Here is a 27,977-nt window from a genome sequence, read left to right as displayed (position 1 = left end):
ACTGAGACGCGTGTTCTGTGTTATGGAATGTGGTTGAATAGAACAGAAACAGAACATGATCTATACGCTAGTGATTAACAGTGACAGTAATAAGAATGTGAGATTTTGTCCCAAATGTTGATTTTAATTTTTAGGATTAGCTTGATTTCAATTAAATGAATGTCAGCTGAAAGCAACACAATGTGAATGAAGGGTTTTTAAAATCATAATTAGCAGATTAATGAATAATACACAAGAATTAGAGTTTTAAAAATACGATTTGATATTGATAATGGAGCGGGGTTGTTATAAAAATTGACTTCAGGGAGTTTTTGTTTTCATTTTGAGAAACACAAAATGCTGTTACTTGAAAATTTTCTAGTTGCTTTATGACCGGAAGGTCTTGTAAAGTAAAATACTGTAGTTGTGTCTGTAAATGAAACACATGCATAGACAGTATCTGTCACCATGCCTGGCTTACTTAAACATGCTGGGCCTCTGTGCTGACAGGCTAGCTCAGAGCTCAGTGTCTTGTTACCTCTCTCAGTTTCTTAAATAGACTTCATCCCTTCATGTGGACTCACTTGCAGACATTGACAGACAGGAGTCATGGTGACAAAAATCTGAGACTTTATTAATCTGGACAGACCATGACACACTGAAAAAAAGTCAGACTTTCATGTGCACCGGCTGAGTCTATACTTGTTGAGCACTACTGTACATATCAGTGTCTCTCTACTCTGGGCCCACTTCCACTTCCTGTCCCAGAGGAAGTAATAAAGCTGTTTTTGTAGTGAGACACAAGGCAAGGTGACTGAAGGCACAGTTCACCCACATCTGTTGGATAAAACCACACATCAAATAACATTGCCTCTGCACAGCTGCTACAGTGCAAATTAAGCTTGGAGACAAAACTGTCATCTTATTAGGTTTTTGTCAGTCGTCTTGCTTAACTTTAAAAGGCTTTCCACAGTTTCATATGGAGCTTTAGATCAATGAGATGCAAACCTTTAGTCTGTGAGCAGAGTGTAAAAAAACCTACACAATGACTCCACTGTGGCATAGGATTGCAAAGTCAGATGTCATTTCTCCGTGGGTTTTGTATAACAGAGAAACTTCATATAGTTGCTTTTTAAGGGACTCCACCTGTTTTCCCCAAAAGACCTACTCAGCATGTTTTAAAATGTCTGTTAACTACAAATATATGGCAGAGAGCCTGCACAACCAGCAGTGGTTTTGAGGTTTGAAGGATGTAAGCATTTACCATCCAGGGAGCATTAGACAAAATATTCTGTTGGTTGCATTGTGGTGAATGTACAATCATATCACCTATCCCAGCCTCTGCTGCAGTGATTTTATCCATCTGTCTCTCAAGTTTCCAAATGAAATTGATGCATAAGCCTAAACTGCGGCAGGAGTAGTCCTTGAATATCAAGAATAATGCCGTATATGAATCTATATCTGTAAAAATCCAATACTCAAAATCTTACAGTTTAGGTATTCCTTCAGCTGAAGGCTAAAGCAAACACTGACAGTGATTTGGAGATGCTCTCATACTCCTGTCTGGCCTGAAGCTCTGCAGTAAAAATAGCTGAGCACAGCAGGATTGAAGCCTGTACCCCAGGGAGATGTTCACCACCAACAGCCTGAGCTGAACTTTGTAAAAGGCAGGAACATACTGAAATTAATAAGTAACTTAACTGGGCAGCCCTCTGACTGCGCATCCTGTAGACAGTATCAGTCCTAACAGAGACAAAGTGCAGAGTGGGCAGCAGCCAATACTTAATGAAACACTTAGCTCCTGGTTTGAGATTTTATTTTATGATATAGTATCTGCATTTTCCATTCCTGTAGAAGAGCATAATGTTTGCTTGCACCAATACAGAGTTTTTGATATTTGATCTATAAAGATCCTTGTTAATGTTGAAACATATTAACAACAATGTTAGAAAAAAATAATGTTCAGCTAATGTTTTCGCAGCAGCACTAAAACACTGCAGACAGCAGCATAAACTGAGATGGCTCATGATGTCATGCTCTGTTAGTTTTCAGTTTATGTAATAACAGAGGATTTCAAATGTAGTAGGATGACTTGCTGTGTGTGTTTGTGCCCATGTGGGGGTTGTGTTTTAGCGCTGTGCCAGACTGCAGGAATATTGATTTCCCGGGGTGTGTCACAGGCGAAGCCAGACAGAAAGTGCATGTCTTTCCCTGTGTGTGCATGCACGTGTAGTACTGCAGCCTCAACAAACGATTATACTCAGTATTGATTTTATTGATGAATCATTTTGTCTGTAAAAGACAAAAGTAATATCAACACTATTGGCAATAATAGCAAACAAATGTATCAAAGCCCAAAGTATTTATTTGATATTAATGATATGAGAAATGCAGAAAAGTGGTTGGTGAAATTTTCACTTGGGCGGGTTTGATAGGTTAGATTTGCATGTCTTTGTGTGTCCAGCAGTGATCTGTGAATATTCTCCAGGAGGGCAGTGAAGATCGTTTATGCCAGCACAGTAAGGCAGGGCTGCATGCTGTCTGGCTGCCTCCATTACTGTCTCCTCTCATCTTCTCACAGCTAAGCAGGCAGGAAGTGAGATAAGACAGAGACACTAGTACAGCATATGAGCAGAGAGGCAACTTGGACTGAAAAACGGAGATAGACATCTGTAATTTTGCATTTTTCTGTGTGCACATGTGAGAACTCATAGATGTTTGGTACGTTCAGCTATGTATAATGATTTAACACTATCCAAATCTACTTAGCTGTGTACAGTATACGACCATAATGATATATATCGTATACATCTCCCAGCCCTAACAAAAATAGACACACTTGCCAGTTTATTAGCTTCAAGTAGCTAAAAATAATGCATGCGAAGAGAACAATCCTATGGCAAATTCTCCTTTAATGAAGGCTATAATGTTGAGTTTATGTTGAAAATATTTTAGGGAGGTGTTGATTTACCTGTGTGGTAGTTTATGGTGTTTTAGACATCTATTGCATTATACAGAGAGGTGCCTCTGTTGCCTACCTGGTCCTCTCTGATATAAAAAGGGCAAACAACAAAAATGACTGTCAGGATAATGAAGTACAGTTCAACAGAGCCACAAACTGCCGCCTCTAAAACGACCTTAGAGTTGAATCGACGCCTCTCTTAAATAATACAGAAACGGAACATTAAAATCTTCTTCATGAAGTTAGGATTCATGGCAGAGCTGTAGAGTGTATTTTCCTCTGGTGTGCATAATAAACTGGCGACCGATGATACAGAGACAGTCAGCAGTCTTTGCAATCAGGCAAAGAGTCAGTAGCTTATTATCATGTGATGAAAAGTTACCTCATTATTACCAAACCCTGAACACATGTATGAGACGGGAAGGAGGACAGATGAACCAGGTCAGTGGGTGAGTAGAGTGAGAACAGAGAGACTGTTGGCAGAGAAGATGAGCTGTCACTTACTTCTACACTGGCATTTTCTGTGTTTGGGGTTTTAAGTCTGTCTGCTTTGATGCTGCATCAAATGACCATGTTGTGGCTGCAGTTTTCACTCATATCCTGTATATCCTTTACATAGGCATATCTTTTTCTGTTGCCTTCACAGGACCCCCATGCAGAGGAGTTTGAAGACAAAGAGTGGACGTTTGTCATAGAAAATGTGAGTACTAGATTATGTCTTTTTCCTTTTGTCCCATCAATCTTTCCATCTTTTCTGTTGCATTGACAAACTCTCTTTATTGTCGGGAGTTAGTAAACTCATGATTAATGATGACAACTGCCTTGTTGTCTTAAATTTTGTTTTGTTTTATTTCTTTGTCTTGTTGATGACAGTCAGACAAAGAAATAAACTCCTCATCCTCAGCTCTTCTCTAGGTATTGCCTCTTTACACAGTAAATTACATGTGCAGGTTCTGCCACCATGTGGTCAGGCATAGCTATTACATCCTCAAATGACATAGTTGACATACATTTTAATGCCCAGTGATTGTTTGGCACAGGTAAGTGTGTGACTGACTATTTGTGATAGTAAATTTCATTTAAAGCCAAACAACCTCAGCTGTGCCTGTGAAATATCCAGTAGCAACTTGCATAAATTTACAATGAGGTTCTGTGGTTATGTACCCATTTACTTACTAATTTATTCATTTGTTGTTAACACATATTTTTAACAATAGCATATTCAAAATGAAACAGTTGTTGTCTTGTCTTTGCAATGTTAGACCACTGCTCAAGGTAACACCAACACAGGGAAGAGTGGCTATTTGCCAAGGCAAGGACAAAGGCAGGCACACAAATTAGAACAGACATATCATTATATAGTAGGAGTCACAGAGAATGAGCAAACAAACACAGGGAGGGTGGAGAAAAGTAGATTTGTCCTTGAAGAGACGGATTCAAGGACGAGTGAGGGAAGCAGAGGAAAAGAGAGAGAAGGGGAAACTATTTTTGACATTTGCCGGTGGCTTGCCAGGAAACGTGCTGTTCAAAAGTGATTTTCTGTGTTCCATGCATGTGCTGGTGCCAGTTCTGTGATGGGGTGTCGCCAAGTAATACGGACATGTTGGACAAATGAGGCTTTGTCCTTGCACACTGGCCTTTCTTATTTTAGCCTGTAGTAGAACAGTTATTGAATAACATATGACTAATACTTTCTGTGGCAATGAAATGTAATCCTCTCCTGAACTCTTAAAGAAATATTGTCTCTGTGAGAGTCAGTTTGTACTCTGAAACCACATTTCAGTATCACTTTACTGCCACTGTGATACAACTAAAACTTTCTATGTGACTCTGCAATCTCAGAGGTCAAGCTTTGCCTCAGGGATCAGGGCGTTTTGATCAGGTAGGGATTCACTTCAACCTGGTCGGTCCCTGCTGTCACACGTGCTTGTCCATGTCTGGCAACACCAATCTCAGGAGCAGACTGATCTCCTGTTCAGGTTAAGCTCCTCAAGTGATCAAGTGTCTCTCACTGTTCATCATATTTGTTTTTGTTGGTTGCAGTTTTTGTGAAGCCTAGTTTGAAAGCTAACTAATAAAGTCTTTAGGGTCTTTCATCAAAACTGTTGCACGTCATGCCAGCTTTGAATTTTATGAGAAATGCAAGCCTTTAAATGTGTTTGCCAAAACTGCTGTATTATGAAAAAAATATAATTCATTTAAAAAAAAAAAAAGCTTATACCTTGCCCGAGTTGGGTTTGTTAGGTTTCCTGTTTTAACGTTTTTTTGTGTACAAGCCTCAACCCCTTTGATTTTGTAACAGCCAACTGAACTGGTATTTGTCAGGTTTAATGTTAAGTTGAGACAACTAGCAGCATGTGGCTAGCTAGCAGGACCCCGAGGATAGCTGATTAGCTCAGCTCCATAGGTGGTGCGGTACTAATGTCTGAGCTGTGTGCACTTTGCCACAATACTAATCATACCAACGTCCATAAGAGAGAACCCTCACCAGTACGATGTTGGTTTCAGGTTGTACTGAAGTTCATTAGCGTTTATACTGTTACATAGCCTGCAGTGCGAAGCCTCATTGTGAGCAACTGCTCCTGTTTGTCGTTAAAGTTACTGTGTCACACTGTTAATACAAACTCAAACCTCCCAGGCTTTTATTGTTAAACATTTGCAGGAATACCTTTTGGAAAGAGAGACTGAATTGCAAAATTCTCTGTGCGTGGGCTGCTTGAACTGTCACTTCTGTAATCTTTTCTCCAGTTTCACTCTGTTTAAGTCTTGATTTTATTTATTTCAATGTTAGATTTAATTTTTCACAGTTGACACAATGTACTGTGGTGCAGCTGTCATTCACAGGCTCTGATTATGTTCCTTTTGGCAGTGGCTCCTGATTTTGATTTTTCTGGCATAGAAGCTTTTCACAGAGTGGTTACAAAGTTAAAGATGGATACTGCATTTAAGAAAACATTTACTGCTGTGTAATCTTTAAACTCAAGCAATGAAGTGACATTTGTGAGAGTGACGAAGATGAGCAAATAAATCTTTAATGATACTCTCAACTACTAAATGCTGTGATGTGTAAACTTATTGACTGGAGTGAGTGGGGCATCGCTAGTGATCAACCAGGATAGAGAGGATTTTAAGAGAGCCAGCTGAGTGCTTTGCCACTGTCACTTTCTGTACACGTCAAGCTCAAAGGAACGACAGCAGAAAACTCCGCTCCACCTTTCTCTCTTTGATATAAAGCTGAGAAGACAAGCAGGTCAGGCGGTGTTCTCCGGACAGAGCGTGGGAGAAAGCAAAAAGAGAGCAAGAAAGGGAGAGAAAAAGACAAGTTTGTGGGTTTGACCGTGTCTCTGCATACCTGACTAATGACAGAGAGATCAAAGCTGCACCATTCTCCTGACAGCAGGAATGGAGAGGAAAGAAGGGAGGGAGGGAGGAGAAGGCAACTTTAGACTCAGACACATTGTAGAGCCAGCACAGTAATGAAATGATTGCAGGAGCAAAATGAGAGAATTATGGAGTGAATTTAAGATTGAAGGTTTGTTATGTATTTATTTATTCAGAAAATATGTTGAGAAAGTGTTTTTCATAATATTTGGTTGCCTTTTAAACCTATTTGATAGGTATTTATAAATGATAAACAGAAGCAAGCAGGTGCATAAAAAAACTACAAACCATATTGATGTCAAAAAAATCTACATATCTCATCATTTCCCAGTGCAGGAGTGCTAAGCTTTTATTTCTGTAGATGGCTAAAACTGAAACCTAAAGCTGGCAGGAGGCCTGAAGCAACCAGCTATTGTACTAAAATGTTGCCAGGATTTGACGTTACCTTAATGGGCTGAGTCCAGTCCACTAGACTCCGTTTTTAAATTTTTTTTGTTGCTTTTTTGTTAGAAACATCTATTCCATCTATTCTGCTTTTCCAAACTCATGCACATGCATTGCCAGCTTTTATGTAAAAGCTGTAAAGTCCTTGAGGCATTTGTTTCTCCCCTGACTGATGCTCTGCTGTGTCAAATAATAATACAATTATATATTATTTGGTTGTGCTGCTGGTTCCTGGTTTCTCTCCAGTAACACAGCAGATGAGTAGAAACTAAGGAACTATAGTCATTGACCACAAGAGGGCAGTCTAGCCTAACATCTATAAAGACCCTCTCCTCTTCACTGTTAAATCTGTTGGATCACCCCCTTATGTCACCTGTGTTTGTCTGTGTATGTTTGTCAATGAAAGGAAAGGTAACTTTGTGTGGCTGCATGTATGTCTGGATAACTTTATACCTTTGATCACACCGACATCAACAAACATCAATTGTTTGTGTTGATCTGACCATATTTTCTTCTGACTCTGCACGTGTTTGCATGAGTGTATTGAAAGCTCCCCTGGTCACCCATCAACCCCACCTTTCAGGTGTCTAAGGTAATATAAAGTCAGGAGGGCTGAATGAATGCAGTAGTGAGAGCTGCTCTGATGAGGAGGAGGAGGAACAGAGGAAGAGGAGAGGTGAGTTCTCCTGACCCCTCATCAGACGGCGGAGGAGAAAGGGGAAGAATACGCCATTGTGCCCGAGCGCCGGAGATGATGAAATTCAAGATCCCCGCGCTGTGGCTTCGTCTTAATCTGGGGGCCAACCTCGCGCTAGGCTAATCCCTCCCCGTCGAATTACTGGCCCTGGTTAGATTGTATTTTGTCATTGAAAATGGCAGTGTCAAACACTACCTTTTTCTCTCCTCTATTTGTTCGTCTGCCAAGGCGAATCGCATAATCAAAAGATGGAGAGAGAGAAAGAGAGAGGGAGGGAGGGAGGGAGGGAGGGAGAAAGCGATGGAGAGCGGGAGAGGGAGAGGTGGCAGGCTGAAAATGGCTACACAGTAGTATCTCTAAATTGCATGCTACCCTTGCCTTTCACCCTTTTTCAAATAGGCACGTATTATCAAAAAGGTGGGCAAATTGAGAGTCAAAAGATTGGACGGCTATATTTGAAGGCATTGTGCTGACGGGCTCTTTTGTGCGTGCATGTGAATATCGGGGGGGGGGGGGTTAATGTGTGTATGTATGTCTGTGTGTGCGTTTTTGCATATCAACCAAAGCTGGAGATGACCAACTTCACTCATCTTCAAAGCTTTGTGGGAGGATTTACACACACACACACACACACACACACACACACACACACACACACACGCACACGTACACGTACACACATATAAAGGACTGTTGTATTCAAAGTGAGAAGCTATCATGTCTCAATACATTGAATATACAGTGATACACACTCAGAGGCCCACTCTCCCTGCTCTTCCTCCTCCTCCCCCGTCTCTCTCCCTCCAAGTCATACTTCACCCTTTTCACTAGCATTTCATCAGTGTCACTCAGAAAAAGAATCTATAACCGCTCACACTGTTTGACAGGCTGTCTGCTACATGTTTCCACATTTTTTTAAATATCGATTTTGAAATTGCCACTTTTCAGACGTTACAGCTTTTGACTGCCTGTTTTATACCTACACAATCGCTGCATTAACGGTGACTGTTCTTCTGCTGCTTAAAGGGAAAAGATTTGACACAAACCCCTTATAAATGTTTTAAAACCTGGTGAATACTGATTTTTTTTTTCTAGTTATATCCAAATGTGATAGTTGTACATCTGATAATGCTGGATGTCCAGACAGTATTGTTGGTTTGTCAGCAGGATTCCCCAAAACTACTGACTAGATATCCATGAAATCATGGCCCTGAATAGATCCCATTAACTTGTGGTGTGAATTTTCTGTCTTTAACATTGAACGATGTTATATAATTCACTGTTCTTGGTGAAAATGTGGCTGGTGTCTTTCAGTAAGTACAGACCGATGCACATCCTAGATCTGGTGAACTTAAATTACGATAAAACAGTTTCATATTGGATTTAGGCTTGATTGAATCAAAGGGGACTGTTGGGCCTTAGTGGAGGTATGCACTCTACTCAATGCCATTCTAGTTTGACAGTGATTGTGGGATTTGTTTTAATCACTGCATATTATAATGTTTCCGTCACCCTGACGGCCATCTTGTTACTGCCTTGTCTTCCCTTCTCTGTCGCTTCTCCTCTCAGTCTCTTTCTCTCTTTCAGTCCTGTCTCTGAGGTGATGTCCTGTCTATTGTGGACCACGTCCAACTCCATTAAGGCCATTTCCACGCCACATACCTCCCACTCACACACACTCATACAGCCACACACCATCACATACTGATACACACTCATCTCACCGCACACACAGTCAAAAACCATGACACCCAAGTACTCACACACACACGCACACAACCTCTTTCTGTATTGTACCCATAGCCTCAGTGTGTATATGTCCCCCCCCTCCTCTTCCTCTCTCTCTGTCTGGAACACATTACGTAGGCCAGTGGCTTGTGAGCGCTGACTGGGCCTCGGGGAAGAAAAACACAATTATTTCAGCCCTCAGCTATTCACGCAAAGGTGACAAAAGCTGGTATGAAGTATGAAATCCCAAAAGTTTCTCCCGTGCCGAGGCCGACAAATTGGGATTAATTTGCGCTCGTGTGCACGCGTGTGTCTCCAAAGTTTTCACCTTTGCTCGTTTCCCATTTCTTAAATAGTTTGGGAACTGAAAAGGCCTAATTTATTGTGTTAGAAAGAAGAGGGTGTGTGTGTTCGCACACGTTGTTCATGTGTGCTCACAGTGCTAATTTTAAATAATATATGCTTTATGGTTAAGAGCTGTGGAAACGTAAATTATTGTGAGTGTGTGTGTGTGTGTGTCACTGTAGGAAGGAGGGGGGTTCTTAGTGTGGGATCACACATTCACACACGCTTTCCAAATTAATTTAATCTAATTAATCGCCCTGAGGAGAGGCAACAGATGCTGGCGATTACCCCCCATGCCTGGACCCCTCCCCATGCGGGCACAAACACACAACCATAAACACACAGAAAGCACACATTAGAGACGCACACACATAACTATCACAGCTCTAAATGCTGCCATTTTCTGCAGCTAATGTGTATTATTTTGTTCACTGAAGCACATACAGAATTGTATGCTGAATAAGAAAATTAACACACACACACACACACACACACACACACACACACACACACACACACACACAAACTATGGAGAAAATTGCTTTATACAATTAAACTCAGCAAAAAAAATTGTGTGTGTGTTTCTATTTTTGGCGTCTTTGGTGAGAAACTGCACCTGTGTCTGGAGAGCTATGTTTTTGGGCGTCAGTGTGTGTGTGTGTGTGTGGGTGTGTGTGTGTGTGTGTGTGTGAATGGGTTGTAGGTGGCTGTGGAGGCCGGGTGGTCCCTCCTGTCGCCGTAATAGGCTTACTGGCCCCTAATCCACACCACGCCACCCCATCACATGGCTGGTCTGCTGACTAACTGCTACCACCGCCACCATGAGTTGTGTGTGTGTGTTTCTCTAACTATGAATCTGTGCAGGTGTCTTATTTGTGTGTGACCATGTCTGAGTGTGTGTGGGGTGGTGGCCATGTGGGAGACATTTGTATTATTGACACAATGAGTTGTTAGATAATCCATTTTTCCTACATGAGAATCTGCTGCTTCTCTCTGTCGTATATCACTATTATTTAGATGTCTTTGTTTTGGACTATTGGCTTGAAGAAGTCACCGGAGGTCTGTGAAGATTTGATGGGGTTTTCTGATATTTAACAGATTGAAAGTTGAATGGGCTAATTTTAAAAATAATCTAAAATTACAATGTACTTGGAAGGCCATATCACCTACTGTTACTGTATGGAAAAAGCTTCACTTTTTTTTTTGCTTACCTCAATAAATCTACTCGTGTGAGTCTTCTCGCACATCCTGCTTTGTTCTCGCTTGGCACACAGCGTATCTTCTATCTGTGTGTGTGTTTTTGCTTACATGCACATGCATGTGTTGTTAATTAAACTGATTAAACTGTTGCCCCTGATGTGCTGCGTTGCTTATGTGCTTGCATCATCGTTTTCATACATTTTTTTTCTCTCTCTCTCTGTTTGTGTGTGTTTGCAGCTTTGTATTTAGTCTCTACATATTGTTTTGTCTGCTTAACTGTTTTATCTTTGCCTTAGTCTCTCGTCCTTGTGTGCTTGTATCCCCCCCCCCCCCCGCCAGCTGTGTGTAGGAGACATATGTTTGCTGTGTGTGGGTGTGTGTCTGTGTGTGCACTGTGTGTATGTCTTTAGGTTTGCATGTGTGACTTTGTATTTGCGAGTGTGTCTTGTCCCACTGGTCCAGGTTGTGACCTCAGCTTTCATCTCCTTAGTCTGAGGCTCCTGCAGCCCACTGTGCTCTGCTCTCAGCCAACAACGCAGCAGATGTCACCAGACACTGCAACAAACACACACACAGAGCCCTATGTACACTATGTCACACACACAGTGCCTCTCTATCATATAGACACACAGGCTTCCGGCATGCGTACACAAACTGTATATAATCCTACACACGGACACACTCCCCCCCACAATCAGACACAGACATATATAGATACATTTCTAGCCCACACACACATGCAGAGTCTCAACCAGCCCAGACAGGTTTTTGTTTTGCCTCATACAGTGTGACGTTTGACCCCACATTAAACATCAAAACACAAGTGTCACCTGGGAAACATCCGTTTTCCCACCTGTGTGGCCATCGTACGATAGACCCAACAGCCAAAGTTGGTGTGTTTTGACTCGAGATGTTGATGATACAAACTGCAGATCATACCATGTGTTCAATATTTTGGCAATGGATGATAATGCATCTCATTTGGTGCACAAAAGGGGAGTGGTATTGTAAATGGGGCAGATTTGTGATTGGTTGGTCAAAATAACAGCTATGATTTAATGAAGTATGTGTCGTTGTTGTTATCTCCTTATATTTATCTGTTTAGCAATGCCAGATGTCCATTGTCATGCTAACTGACCAGTTGATTTATATATAACAAATCAAAAAAGAACAATTCTGCATGCTATAACATTAATCTAAGGTACCTGACATTGGGTATTTATAATAGCAAATCTTTGACATGCTGGTATCCCAGAGGTTTGTGACACACATCTCATAATCTCGGTGTCAGTGGTTCGATGCCAGCTGGCAGCCTTTATTGCCGAAATGCACAATATGGATTTTTCTGCAGATACTAATATCTGATAATTACATGCTTCTCATGACAAATATCAATAAGATAACTGATAATATCACATATTTGCATTGGTCCTCTTCTTCTTTTTTTCTTCTTTCTTCAGGCTGTATGATTTAAGTCTATGAAAAAGATCTGGTTTTGTATCATTGTCCCCCTCTCTTACTGAAGTATACTATGTGTCACTATGGTGAGCTATCAGCAGAAGTAATGACAACAAAAGACATTTATGTCAATGAAAATATCAGGGAGCATATAATTTCTTCAGTTGAAGCTCTTTCCTTTTACACTGTGATGATGGCTGTTGTCCCAGGCCGAGCGTGTCTTGGCCCTGCAGGAGCTGCCAGTGCACGATGTACAGCAGTCTAGAAAACTGACGGTGCCTCCTCCTCCTCCTATTCCTGCCTCCTGTCCCCAACCTGACCCAGAAGAGACACAGTGGCTCATGCGCTCATAAACACACACACATTTCCTTACAAACAAGCTTGCAAGTTCAGCAGAGGTGTCTAGTGTATTAGGTTTTTTCGGGGTGGGGTAAAATGAGGTTTGAGGATGAAACAATGAAGTGAATGGGGGAGAAAAAGAAGCCATAGTAGTAAGGAGCGAGGCCGATGGAGATGCGACTGTCTGTTTCTTCTATTTTCATTATGTTGTCTTTGTTTAAACATTGTTGAATGTTCAAATAACAAGCTCCAGTTTTCTTGAATCATTTATTGAACCATTGTTGACATTTTCCAAGTCTGTCCGTGTACCTCAGTCTCCCATTTTTAAGATAATTTCTGAGGCCTGCAGTCCCGATATCTCATCTGAGGCTCTCAGTCACATGTTATTGGTTGCCACACCCTCAGTTATCAGTCATCTCTGAGGTCGTCCTCTATCACCTGATGGCTTCACATCCTGTCACCTGCCCTCCTCTCATCAGACTCTTCCTCCTCATCTTCATCCCCACCTCACCTCGTTTTTGGTGTCATGCCTTGCATGGCGTTGATGGGTGGTCAGACAGTTCTGGCGCGATGTGATGCGTGATTGGACAACGACAGCGGAACAGTTATTATCTCCATCTCTCAGTTATTTATTTTTCCTCTGTGCGACTTAAGATGGCTGCTCGTGATGGAGACAAGCCTGTGTGGCCCTCAAAACACTGCCCTCTGCAAATCCCCCTGTTTATCCACAAGCTTGACCCGCTGGGCCTGCGTGGGCGACTGGTTCGCTCGGTAGATCCGTGTGATGTGTGTGTGTGTGTGTGTGTGGGTGTGTGGGTGGTGGCAGCGAAAGACTATGTGTGTGCATGCATGGAAACGTTTGTGAACTTGGGTTAAACTTGTGTGCAGGGTGACTCGTTTGACATTATCTCCTCAAGATCCGCTCGCATTGAGTACGTGCAAGTGTGTGTTTGCATGAGCATTTTACACACACACAACCACACACGCACACACCCACTGGCAAACTGAGGCGACTGTTCTGCTAAGTGGCAATGAATAGGGTCTTGTGATGTGCTCTGATGCCAGTGCTAAGCCAGCCACTGACAGTTAGACTGATCCCCAAACATGTCTCTGTCTCTGTTTGGGATATAAATCTCTACTTGGAGTACCGCACCCAGAGAGGACGGGGTCAGGAATTCGAGGTGACTTGCAGTAAATGCAGACAGCCATGTGTGTTGCGAAGATGTGGCGAATGACACATTCCTGCTCATAACTGCTACGTCACTTTTCAGAATTTGTTTACAAGTTTTGTTGAGCATTAGTGAAACAGTATGGAGTTTGATGACATCTTGAAATAGCGAAGGATCATAGTGGTTATTTTCAAAATAAACACCATTGCCAGTGAAAATCTAGCTGTTATACAAGCCGAAATGTCTACAAACAAGGTAATATATTGATGTTTACTTGATATTATGTTTAGTTACGTTCACCAACTTCTTCTCTCCTCACGCACCGATGTATCATCTAATGTTTCCGCTGGAAGTTATAGCAACAAGTATAGATGCACCAATCACAATTTTCTTGACCGATTCTTATTTCCGATTTTCCTTTTTTTTAATCTTAGCTGGAGATTCAGATTTTCTAAGAATTGTAATTAACAGCATACACAAACATGTTTTGTTACCTTATTCAAATGAAAAATGGTTGTAATAAAACACTGACTATTAAATAATGAATTAAAATAACATGCCATTTTAATGGCCTGTAACTGAAAAGGGAATTTTAGCTTTAGATTTTAGAATTTGAGCATTTATCTACTTTATATTGGTATATGGGAGCTTTTATTGTGGAAGGTAAGGATTCGCTTTTTAATGAGCAAGCATTTGACATGTGAGCGCATAATGCATCCTCATCCTCAAAGTAAATGTGCATCTCAGAACCCTTGGTTACATTTTTTTTTTTTTGCTGTCCCAAAACACATCCTGTCCTCGCTGGTCATTCTGAAAACCGGTCAATTGCAGTCTCTGGCTAATCGATCAGTGCATCTCAAGGCAACTGGCAACCAAGTGAAATGCTCCCACAAATATACAATATGCATATAGATCTTGAAGCAACTCTTGTTGTTGACATTTTACAGGAGAAAAATGCCTGTGGAGGCACAGGGCGAACCTTTCCGTCCTTGATGCTTAGTGGTTTTAAGGCATCTACGAATCTGCTAAATTGATTTTCCTATTTCTGTTCCTGTTTCACCATTACTAAATCCTTCTGAAAAAATAATCGACAAAACAGCTCATCCACAACATACACATTTAAGTGTGAGATGGAGCCGTTTGTGTTTTTATGCGAGTGTCTCACATCTAGATGCACATAAACAGAATTAAGGAACCCTATTGTTCTTTCATGGAAAAGGAATTTCAAAGAGCAGGCGCTCAACCATGCGCACACATACACACACATGCACACACACGAAGGCACACCAGCTCCTTAACCAATCCCTCCACTAATTCCCCCTTGGTAGAAGGTGTTCATTGTTTCTCTTTCATTCTAATCTCTCCCTCTCCTCTTTTTAAAATCCATATTAGATTCTCTTTGAGTTGGCCACAATCAGAGGCACTGAAGCAGAGCATCACCCTGCTAATGCTCTTTGTCTCCCCAGATTTGTCACTTAGCATGGAGAGTACACCTTTGTCATGGAGCAGGGTGGGAGAGAGGCAGACTCTCACTTGGGGCAATTGTTTCTTGTCACAGGCCATCTTAACCCTCTCTCCCCCTCCTCTTCTCCCTTACGCAAATCAGCTTTGCTCTGGATTAGGGTCCTATCATAGCTCTGTCAGATCTCAGCTGCCTGCCTAAAACAGCTAAAACAAACAGATCCTTAAAGTGAGAATGCAGTCGGTGTGGCGATTCGGATTCGCCCCAAAAATCACTGTCATGTCTGCACCTGGAAATCATCATTTGATATCTCCGAAATAAAGAAGTTCCAGTCTGAGAACTTGTTGTGAGTTTTATCAACCAAACCCTTGAGCTTCTTAGCATCCTCTTCTCTGTTATCTGGTCGTGATGCTAGACCAAGATGGGATGGTATCACAATACAGTCATCACAGTACGTGTCCTGGTTTGACATTAAAACATGCTTAAAGGGATAGTTCACCCAGAAATCTAAAATGAATATTTTTACTCTTACCCAAGGTGCTATGTTTACTTGAAGATTGTAATGATGTGAGTTGTTGAGTTTTGGAGATATCTGCCTCCTTTTGAAACGGTGACACTAGACAAGTCTTGAGTTGTTGTGAGCTGTATCATGTAAGAACTACTTTGGTTGTATGGCTGTCCAAATCCTGAAATTGAAAACGAAATACCTACCTGTGTAACAAATATTCAAATAGTTGAATATTCAGGTCCAGCCCTACTATCCAACGATACCCACAAACCGTGCAGAAGGAAGCAGGCGCCTACTTATGAATGAAAGGCAGATTAGGATGTAAACATTAATGGTCTCCCCAGCAGCTGAGCTGTAGGTGTGTTTTTTCTCCCCGGTGTAACTCTTGGTGGATATAGTTCAGTAGTAAGACAATAGTTTTCTCGCTCAGAAGAAAGGTCGAACACTTTTTCATGAATGTAATACTATCAGTCTGTCCCTGCTAGAGGTTATTTTCTTGCTTTCACAGTGACGATTTTCGGCTTTTTATCAGTTCTGCCTTATTTGTGTGTATTTTGTGTCAGAGTTTGTACGATAACGCAGGAAAGCTCACAAGAACTTGGGTGGTTGACCATCACCGGCATTCATTCAGTTACACGTAAACACATACATATGGCCCCGACATTCTTCATGCACTCAGATCTGTCCAACTTTATACATGTGGACACAGCTTTTGCTGGACACACACCTCCATCGATGTCTGCCACCGCGGTGAATCTGCCGTGCTGATATCTGAACTGCTGCTTCATGCAGGGGAAGTTATCAATCCCAGATACAGGAGCTGAGGTATTGGCTCAGCGGCTGTGTGTGTGTGGCTATGTTATTGGCCATTTTAGGCCTCTGTGATGGCCAGAGATGGTGAAATGGTGGGAAAAGTGATGAGCAGGCACTTCATAGACCAGGGATGAACTCCTGCTATAATCCTGTCGACCTATCTATCTGGCTCCCTCCCTACCTCCCCCTCTTGGCTCCGTCTTTCTTTCTCCATCACCCTCTCTCCCTCATTTTCTCCATCTTTTCCCCCCTCTCTACTTTTCGTTCTGTCGTCTCCTTGCTATCCACCTCTATGTCTTTCATTTGAGTCTTCTCTACCCTTCTCTCCTTCCATTTCTTGACCACCCCCCTTCTTTCCCAAACCCCCCGTGTCCCTTTCTCTCTCTCCAGCAGAAGTGCAGAGCCAGGGCTTTTGCCTGCTGGTAATTTATTTTCCCATTAGCCCCCTGTCTGAAGTGCATGCTCTGGGTCTGAGTGTGTGTGGGGGGCACTGAGGGCCACCCAAAAGAAAGACCCGGAGAGTCGAAGAGAGGAGGGCACCCTGGACACACTGATAAGGCGAGCCAGAGAGAGGGGGGCAGCGTGGGAGGGACATAAATGAAGGGAGACAGAGAGGATATGAGATACTGGCCTGGTGTCCATCTAAGCACTTTTACTTTTATGAAGCATGATGCAGACTAATTAGAAAAGCTAAATGAAAACACCAGATTACAGTGGAATGATTACTATCGTTGAAATGGTTAGCTGATAAGTCGACGCTTATAACAAATTCCCAGAGCCCAAAGTGACGTCTTCAAATGGCTTATTTTGTTGCAAACCCAGATACTTTGCATTTACTATCATAAATGATAAAGGAAAACAGTAAATCCTTATTAAAAAAGTGGTACCGGTGACTGTTTTTAGACTCTGATGTGACTCCAGATGTTTACTCCTCTGGAAGGTCTGGCTGAGCAGTGGTTGTGCCCCACTCTCCACTCGGCCTTCCCCACACAAGACTTTGCTAACTTCTTGTGTTTTGTTTTGATCGAGAGAACCCTAGTGGCAAAATCTAGATCTGTCTTACTTTTCCCACTCTCCCAGTCGATGTCTTAGCATGTGATGTAAACGTCCAGTGTGGCTGCAGTGATGTGAGTATCAGATACATCTCTTCAACATGTCAGAAATGTATGCACAAACAGAGCTCAAGTCAAGTGTGACCTCATTGGGAAGGTCAGGGAGTATAAAGGACGCTAGATGATTATTTTTGTGGCCAGAGCGACTTGTGCTCAAGCTTTTTAGTGTGGAGATGATAGCTTTTATATCAGGAGGTTTCATTATGTTGTTGAACCGCTGGAATATTGCTGTTCTTTAGTGTATTTTCTTGGTGTTGCAAGCAAGCAAGAGATTAGTCCCCAATAAAACAGTCTCCTCTCCCAGTTAGGATTAAACCTTTTAAGGGCTGGTTGGTTTGTGACTCTCCTTTCATCTGCTGCCATCAGAGGCAACCCTGCATTAAAGGCATCCCTCTCTCTTTCTCTATCCTTCCATTACTCACTCTCGCCGTCTCTCTCTCTAACCCCATCCCTCTCTTTCCTGTCTTTTACAAATAAACACACACTTGGTTTGCCAGTCTCCTGCCTGGCAAACCACGTGCATTGGCCACAGATGTAAGAGACATCATCTGAGAGAAATCAACTGAATTTAGTCAAATTAACAAGTTTTACAAGGTGATACTGGCAAAATAGCCAGGACTCTCATTGCCAACTTGATGCGTTTTTAGGTGTTTCAAGGGTGCATTTTAGCAGATAATTGTCCTTTCTGTTGTAAGGTGGCAAAAAACAACAAACTGGCTTTTGTCCTCAGTCATAAAGAGTAAAATCTTCATATTTTTAATCATGCTAATCTGCCTTTTTATGAAAGTGTGCAATCCCTTTGATCACAGAAAATGGGTCATAATAATGTCAGAGGTCAGGCACAGCTACATAATGGCTGTTCTTGAGTACTGGTTGTTGGTTTATATTTTATTTCTGAATGATACCTAAGCATGACAGATATTGTCTTTAAATCTTCCCCCAGTTGTGAGTTTTTGTTTCCAGTTTTGGTGCACAGCGGTTATTTTGTTTGTCACCAATGAGTCTCCTGAGTGTATTCCTTTACTGAGCATTCTTGTAGTTGGCACCAAGCTCATGTAAATCTGTCTCATATCCGCTTTCTTATTCTTTCACCAAAAGGGCTCCATGTCAGGCACTCTGAGCAGATTCAACCAAAAGTATGGCACGCAATGTGCTGTAATCTGCTGTCCTTTCCTTTAAAACAAGGCTAATCCTGCTCTTGTTGTGACTAATCACTCTTCTCTCACTCTCTTTACCCACTTCTCGCTCTCGCTCTCACTTTCCTTCAATTGTTTGTAAACCTTGTTGTTTTTTGTGGTGCACACCGCTGGGGACAAGAAGGTGGTCAGCAAAGACATTTTTTATTTTGGAGGCTGTGAGTTAAATCCGAACCACCGAGTGGTTCTAGTGCAGAGAAATCCTGTGGTCCTTTTTTCTACTTGTGTGTCAGTGTGTGAGAAAAAGACTGTGTGTATGTGTGTCCATGTGACAATACACATGAAAGCCATTTGCACAGTTCATCCCATTATTAAGACTATTGTTATTGTAATTCACATAACCACAGTGATAGTATTGCATGCCTTTTATGTCCATTGTTGCCTTTTAAAAATACACACACATACACACTGCTTGGGGAAAAAAATAAATCCTCACATATAATAGTAGCAGATGAATAAATTCTGTCTTAATCTGAGTGAGTGTGTGTGTGTGTGTGTGTCTATAACGCCTATAGTGCGGTATTCATAGGTGGTATGTAAAAAGGCCTGCCTTATCAGTTATCAGGGGAGGCCAAATTGACACAGAGGAATCACTCCATTGTGTGCGGATTCAAAAAGAGATGTGAGCACATTGGATGTCTCCATTTCCAATAACTGTGACCTTGAGGCAAGAGGAATAGCACTGTGCCCCCCCCCCAACCCTCAATCTGCTGACTGCTGAATTCAACCAGAGCCAGCTGATTTTGGGTGTTGGGGCTAATCGGTGCTACCTCAGGGTTATTCTATAGGGTAAATTGAGTTTGGCTTTTATTTTTTTCCGAACGGATAAAATACAAATTACAAAAGCCTCTGTACACTGAAATATTTCAGCCCCCATGTCCATATTATCTGCGTTGAGGTTGATGTTTTGTTTGGCGTAGCTTTACATTTAATTTCAAAATGAGAAGAAGGAGAGATGGAGGGAGAGGGAAGACAGCAGAATGTAGCCAGAAAATCAAGAACAGCCATTGTTTGTGACCCATTTTCCAGAGTCCTGCTGATCTGATGGTCTTTCCAAAACGTAGAGTAGAATATGTCACTTTTAAGATATGTAGTTTTATTGTAGTCTGAGTTGGAGCGTGGCATGGGCCACAACTTTCTTTGCAGAATAGAGTAGGAACCAAGCCCAACCTGAACTCAACCCAGACACAGTCGATGAAAGTGGAAGCACTGAGTTTGTGTTACCCTGATTACGGACTTCTGTGGTATATATGATCATGAAGAGGCATTGCTCTATGCACAGATATCGGACTATTTCTGTTTTTCAGTTTTTCGGTTTTTCAGCTGCAGTTCTTACCAACATCACGTGTTCAGAATGTTGACACGTGTGCGCTTTTGTGACTTTTCTGCACACATATAAGATACAAAAAATATACATGCATGTATTTCATTTTCTGCATTTACTTGGGTATAAACAGATATTATCTAGCACTGATCATTTCAAACCTTTTGTTCAAACTCAGCCTGTTGTGTCCTGGCAGGTTCCTGTTGGGTTCCAGTCAGGTATCCTTGCACTAGTCTGAGTATAACTGACCTCAGATTGTCCTTTTCCTCCAGTTTTGGATTATTTTGTTTTGTGGCAGCAGGCTTAAGTCAGATAATCATCTGCTTGACGTGGAACTTGTGATTCATCACTTATCACTATAGTTGTGATGCCAGAGCCATGTTTGTGTCTTCTGTCTTTCTGAAAACATACTGAGTATAATCACACTCACTGCAGTTATTGAGAAATTGGTTGTCCCATACTAAAGACAACAGAACAAGAAAGTTGTCAAAATTCAATGTAGGAATAATGTTAAAATGTGAATTGTCACTGAAAGTGGTGGCACATAGATCAATATGGAACATCGACCATGTTAGTTAAAATTAGAAACCAATTGACTGGTGACCTGTGTTAAAAAGCCATTAGCTGATTGATGTGAGTGTGTGTGTGTTGTGCTCATCATGTGCTAACACTGTCCAACTGTCAGCTCTGTGTGTGTGTGTCTGAGTGTGTGTGTGTGTGTGTGTGTGTGTGTGTGTGTGTGTGTGTGTGTTGGACCAGGTCTATACAAAGAAGCCAGGTTCTTTTAGCACTCAGCCTAATTAATCCATCTCTTAGCGACAAAAGGATCCCTGCGCCTTCCTCCTTCCTCCGGCCCGTCCCATTGGCATTTTGGGGCAGAGAGATTCAGCAGGACCCCCGGGCACCCCTCCTGCTCTGACCCCTGCCCCCCCACCAGGGGAGCATCTGTGGATCGATCCGGGGCCAGCTGGCACCAGAGGAGAGGGGCAGGACTGGTACTCTAACACACCCGTCTTGAATGGAAGTCATTCATTGTCGGTTATGAAGTTAATCAGGCAGTGCAGAGTAACTCTGAGCAGGTTTCAGGTTTGGCTGCTCTTATTTTTTTGTGCTTTTTATGCGTCTCGTCACATGTGGCCTGGTTTGTGTGATGTAGCACAAACTGTAGGCCTTAAACGATAAACTGCAGTTGTACAGAGGTGCAGCTAGGGGGCAGCATACAGCCATCACCCCTCCTTTTTTCTATCACGTCGCCTTTTCCTTGTCCTTCTTTCTCTCTTCCCTGCTGTGCCTCCTCTGTGCGCACACACACACACACACACACACAGGCGCACACACGCACACACACAGGTATTTAGTCATTCTCTGGGCTCAGAAAGAGAGAGCATATTGATAGCCCTTTCCTCTTTGTAATAATTTAAACTTCTGTATTGTCCTTCCTTTTCATTTTACACATTGTCACAACCTCCCAGTCACCCTAATCCCAGCTAACCCCCCTCCTCACCTTCTCTCAAACAGGCACATACACTCACACATGCACACACACACATTGATTGACAAGCAGCATCCAGGGAAATGGAGCAGATTTCCATTGTTTGCTGTCCCTACTCAAATCTGTTGAAACGGTTATTCCATTCTTGTGCCGGGGTATTTGCATATCCTTAAGTATTTCTATTTCCAAGACCTCTCTCCCCCTTTTCCTCCTCATCCTCCCTTTTTACTAAATCCCCTCTTCTTAAGTGTTTGGTGCATTTGGCAAATTCATTCATAACGCATCTACATGCACTATTAGCTTAGTATAATAGCCAGAGTGTAATCTGCAGAGAGATAAGAGGTGGAGAGGGAGACTTCTTTTCCCCATCTCCCTCTTCTCCTGATGGGCTGTTCTTTGGACAAGTTGGGGTTGGTGGTGGGGCGATGAGATGTCATTGTGTTCCTCAGCCAAAGCGACAAGGCTCAAATGTCAGCACGAAATGTCAAGTGGCCTTGCTAGTCAGTCTCTCGGTTCCTTCTGTAGTTTTTTATTTAATTATTGGTGTGAGCAAGAAGCGAATGAGGTAACGATGGAGAGATAGGAGGGTTTTGATGAAATGTGTGGTTGGAGGAGAGCCAGAATAGAAACAGAAGGATAGAGGTTATACAGATTCTGATCTTTGCCAGAGCAATTTTAGATTTTGTGTTGTTTCCAAGTGCACGTGGATTGAAGCTCTTGTGTAAAAGAAGAGAGCAGAATTTCTCAGCGTGTCGAGGCTTCACAATATCAACCTTTCACTGACCCTGTAGCTCCCACATGCCAACAGCTCTTCAGCCTCTAACTAAGGAGAAAAGTCAGCACTGAATGGATCCTTTCAATTAATTATAAATCAAATTTAATTATGTCTTTAACTGCTTAAGGCCCTGACACACCAGGTAGGCCATTGCACTGTCACTGTCACCCGTATAGCGAGGTTTCTTCTGATATTTTTCCTCCACCTCTTTACCTGTGCTGTTTGCAAGTTTATGTCAGATATATTCTTGATTAGCAGTGGCTATATTAGCCAGAGTGATGTCAGAAAGTATGCTTAATCCTAAGAACAGCTTGTATATCCACAGAGACGATGTAGAACAAAACAGATAGTTGGTCATCAGCTGTAGACTTTGTGGCATGTTCAAGTTCAGCTTTTGGGCCGAGACAGTGTTCAGGGTTCTATCAGATTCTGGCTTTTTGTTTTGCACTGAGACACAATTTTATCAATATACACTGATTGGTAATTACTAATCCACTTTTTTTTATTGTTATCACGATATTGATTGCATGTCACGGCCTCAGCCATTTAAGGAGTGCAACTGGCAACTTTCCCTTTTTGTTTTGTGCACCTCTCGATAATTTTATAAGTTACATTTGTTCATAGTTTCAATGTAGCACACACACCATACATGATCATGAGCACCGAGAATCAAAGTCTCTGTACACATTAACATGCTGTGTTAGTATGTGTTGGCTGGATTTTATGCTTACATAGTTTCTCACTACATTACCAATAGCTTTACCACTCTGTTCTGATACCAACTATGTGTGGGTATGTCTATATGTGTGTGTACGTTTGAATGAATACCCTGCGGTCCTCAGCGATAAGGCTGAGATTGAGTTTTCCCCACAGAGCCAAAGCCTCTGAGATGTGTGTGCGTGGATGTGTGTGTGAAGACGTCAGGAAACAGGCAATGTAAAGAGCTTGTATCGCTTTATCTACCGTACACGCCCGAGTGTATGTGTATATGTATATGTGCTCTCAAACTGGTGTTGTGTGAAAGAGAGCTAGCTGCTCCGCTTTGTTCGGCATTGTGCGCATGAGAGGATGAATCCTCGGGGCTCGATTCACAGCTGAGACAAGAAGGTATTTATATATCTGCTGTATAATAACACAACTGTGTGTGTGTGTAGGTGTGCCTGCGTGTTTTAGACATCCAAGCAGTAAAAAAAAAAAAAAAAAGACCAAAAAAAGGGAGAGCAAGCAAAATCTGACTGTTTAAAGAAAGAGCCTGTGTGTTTCCACTGCCTGCTGCTTTCATTCCACATGTCCTGCGAAGGGACACGTGTGACACCAGTGTCTGATCCTTAACGTTGGATTTGGTTCTAACATCAGTCTCACGTCATGCAAATGAACACATATCAGTTAACCAGGAAAATGTTGCCGTCCCATCACAAAAAGGGGATCTAGGGGGGAAACAGAAAAGAGGGGCATGATGTGTCAGTGGTATCAACACAGCAAGGAGGTGAATCAGTCTGCTGTTCTCTGACAGCGTGGTGCTTCCATAGTCAGACCTGCAGCAGACGAAACCCATCAGGTTTTGTTGGAGGGAGAGTGGGGGGCAGACAAAAGGCTGGAACGTCCCCAACTGTTTAGTTTCCATATCTAGCAGTCAGTGACAAGGCTCTCCGGCAGTTCATTTTACACGCACTGTCCTCTGGTGAGCAGCTTGTGTGCGCGCACACACACACACACACACACACACACACACACACACACACACACACACACACACACACACACACACACACACACACAGAGGACCCTGTCACTGATTCTATAACTCTTATCACCTGGTTTGTGGCATATTCCCAAATTCCAATTTGACTGCTAGCCCCTGGCCCAGAGCACATCTCTGAAAAGAAGTACAGCAAAAAAATGGCTTCAGCATGGACCTTTGATAGGAAATACCAGACAGGATGTTGCAACCGAATTCACAATGAGGAGCGCAGGAGGGCACAGATATGAGTGTGTTCTGAATTTACCAACCAGCAGTGACCAATTACACTGTTACTTATCTGGATGCTGTAACCACATGTCATTAAAATGATCAAAAGAATCATTCTGCTTCACCTGCTGCGCCTTTGTGTGAAAATGAGCCTAAAACAGTGAACAAAATACCTCTTTCCTGCCTTTCTTTTGCATGTAATGTCAGACTAATATGGACCTGTATTCAGCTGACCGTGCCTCATCTTTCTCTTCCTCTCCAGGAGTCTCCATCAGGGCGGAGGAAGGCCTTGGCCACCAGCAGTATAAACATGAAACAGTACGCCAGTCCAATGCCCACGCAGACAGACGTCAAACTCAAGTTTAAGCCCCTGTCGAAGAAGGTGGTGTCGGCCACGCTGCAGTTCTCCCTCTCCTGCATCTTCCTCCGTGAGGGAAAGGCCACGTAAGTCATCGTCATCTTACTTAACACCTTTTCCAAGAAGAGGATTTTAGGTTAAAACTATTGGATATCTGATTATTTCTCTGCTTATTGATAACTGTAACTGTTCTTGAATCCTAGTTTAGATTCTTGTCGTCTGATTTAAATAGCGAAAGATCCAAATCTGTTGATAGCAAAAGTTGTCATTCTCTCACTGATGGAGAGCATCTTGTAACAGAGCTGCAGTCTTAGGTACCACAACGGTACCCTCACAGGAACTCTCTCAAAAAAGGCCTTGAATTTACATCATGTGACTGTCAGAGCTCCACCATGCTCGTTGTCCTTCAGCAGAGAAACGGACAGTCTGAAGCTGCGCCTTTTAGAGTCATTGCTCCCTCACTTATATATTGCAGTATGTTGTGCTGTGTATAGTTTTGAAAACTCAAGTAATAAAGTTTTGATTTAAAGTCTTTGAGAATAACACCAGACGTGATGTTCTCAGTTGGGTAAGGACTCACATCAGGCTAATCTGTCTGGGTATTTGTGTTGTTCTACTGAGTAAACGCCCTTGTAATACAAATGTATAATAACATGCACATATATAATGTATGTACACAAAAATGTACACACATTTGATATTCGGTCTTACATTGTTTGATTGTTCAAAGTTTAATTTACAGACACACACACACACACAACAGTGTTTGCAGCTTTCCTCTTTGATATCACCAACTTTCATTTGAGGACACACGCTGGACCACGGTGTTTGCCGTTTGTTATTCATTCTAATTTGATAGCAGCAACTTTCATTTAAAGACAGGCGCACACACACACACAAACCGAGCGAGAGCAGAGCAACAAGGCCTTTGTTGTGGCGCGGACGGCGGGTCGATGGCGCGTAACCCTTGTTAACCCTTCGGGGAATGATGTCAGCCACACAAACAAACTCAATCACACCAGTTCAAATGAGCCTCTGGGCCTGGGAAACACCAAACACAAAGAACAGAGAGGAGAATACATTGATTATGATGGAGCGGTGGTATCGAGGGACTGAGGGGGAGTACACAGGACTACATAAAATACAGGGAATACTGTAGAAGTTGATGCATTTGTGAATAAAGTGGTGGTGGGTGAAAATAAGACACAACGGGTGGATGGTAGAGAAGGAGAGAGGAGAGGTTGAGTGGGGAAGTCTTAGGTGATTATGACAGTCATGTGTAGAGATCTGAAGTGAAGAAATGAATGAATGGTGAAAGAGGTAGAGACAAAAGGGAGAGCTGGAGAGCTATGATAATCCTATATGTGATCTAGCTATTGGCAGCTGTGCTGGTGGGAGCTGTGTGTGTGTTCATCCATCCTCTCACTCGCACACTGAAAATACTCATTCACCGTATGTATTGTGTTTTTCCCCACTCCTTGGTAGTTATTAATCTATTTAGCGTATATTTAAACTAACTATATAAATATCCTATTTGTTTTGTGTGCTGTTTCTCCTTGTGGACATGAGTTTATGTTTGTTCTATCTGCAAATTATGTTTTTTTTTTATTGACCAGTGATGAGGACATGCAAAGCCTTGCCAGCTTGATGAGCATGAAGCAAGCCGACATTGGCAACCTGGACGACTTTGAGGAGGAGAATGAGGAGGACGAGGAGAACAGGGTTAACCAGGAGGAGAAGGCTGCCAAGATCACAGGTGAAGACTGACACACAAAGTGCTTTTTATTTCTCTGACAGGTCACAGGTGTGTAGTTTCACCTGGAATCAGCTATTAGATATCGATACAATAATATGCAAACTACTTGTAAAGCAACTGTGCTTTTCAGTGACACTCTTCTTCTCTACTCTCAAGTGCTATTGATTGTAAGTCGGTCTATTACGCCTGCTGTTTTGGCACCTAGCAAATACAGCTAACCAGTGAAATGCTCAAAATGTCAACGAAAATGTTCCCAAACTGTTGCTAAAACTGCTTCGTTGGATGAAATCTCTCCTGATTAATCACTCTGACTAGAATAACCAGGACCAAGGCTTCAGTGGGGCTTCAACTTTGCTTCTTTCTGCTTCTGTGAGATTGGGGGTGTGTGCATGCTTGCGCAAATTTGTAAAGTAATGAGTTTCATTTACACTGTTTTGTCAGCTTCAGTTTATCTTGTGTTGCTTAGGCTTTACTTTCCTCCTGTCCCCTTACGCCTTGTTCCTCGCTTTCCTGCTGTGCTGGTGGATTCTTCGACCGGCGTCCCAGACATACATGTTGAGGATTCATTCTGTGGTCAAATGTATGGGCCCGTGCTGCTTTCTGCTTTGCTTAATCCAACTTTTCAATGCGCGATCTCTTCATGTTAAGCTTCATGCTTTCGCTCCTTTCTTTTCCCTTCCGCACTCTTTTTGCCTCATTTATATGTATATGCATTGAGCGCCTACAGCAATGCTTCACTAGTGTGTGTCTCTGGATCAAGTGCCTGGCCAAGCTGCCAAAATTCCCCACTATCATATTTTTCCCCTGGATGCTACCTATCCAACACCAGCAATACTAACACTAGGCTAACTTACGCATACCCTGCAAAACGTTCTTTCTACCTCTTTACATGCAGTATGTAAATAATGAAAAGAGAATATATTATTCCTAAAGAGGATGTCGTACATCTCTATGGTATTTTGGATGTGTATTGTTTGTGCATTTGAGCGTGTATGTATGTATGTACGTGTGATTGTCTGTGAGTTCTGTTGTGCTACTTACCCAGTAATCCTGTTAGACCTCTCAGCTATGAAAGCTTAGTGAATAAATAGAAAAGTGAAGTTAAACTTTTTCAACTTTTATCTGTTTACCTGCTGTGCATCGAGTTAGTACAGCTTTTCGAGACAGCAGTTTGGGGCCCTGACACACCAGACTGAGCTGTCGTTGACTGTCTGAGGCCTGAGTTGTTGCAGCTAGTCCTGCACCGTTGGCACTAGTCAACTTGTTGGCAGCTTTTCGACAGATTTAACATAATCATAATAATAGATTGTACATCTACAGTCCCGATTCTTCCAAGTTTGGTGGTATGGCCATCTACTGTAGTCTTTGCAGTTCCTTCAATTGCAGTTTTTTGCAGTGGAGACACAGGTGAGTTTGTTTGTTTGATGTTCGTTCGGTGTGTCTGGGCTCTTGGCTGTTCTGGTAGTACTGGTAGTGTTTGAATTACATTAATGCAGCATTACCATTTAAA

The 27,977-nt window shown here is 42.3% G+C and overlaps 1 protein-coding gene across 5 annotated transcripts in view; it reads left to right on the top strand.

The window, feature by feature from the left end:
* Positions 1-27,977, top strand: part of ehbp1 (EH domain binding protein 1) — a 144,768-nt gene that overhangs the window by 19,232 nt on the left and 97,559 nt on the right. For all 5 annotated transcript variants that reach the window (XM_037123874.1, XM_037123875.1, XM_037123877.1 and 2 more), the window contains exons 5-7: positions 3,588-3,641; positions 24,616-24,797; positions 26,328-26,467. In XM_037123874.1, coding sequence (XP_036979769.1) covers positions 3,588-3,641; positions 24,616-24,797; positions 26,328-26,467 — 376 coding nt within the window. The remainder of the gene's footprint in view (positions 1-3,587; positions 3,642-24,615; positions 24,798-26,327; positions 26,468-27,977) is intronic.

The sequence above is a fragment of the Acanthopagrus latus genome, chromosome 15 (genome assembly GCF_904848185.1).
Source record: "Acanthopagrus latus isolate v.2019 chromosome 15, fAcaLat1.1, whole genome shotgun sequence".
Taxonomy (NCBI): Eukaryota; Metazoa; Chordata; class Actinopteri; order Spariformes; family Sparidae; genus Acanthopagrus; species Acanthopagrus latus.
This window is presented reverse-complemented; position numbering and strand designations above follow the sequence as displayed.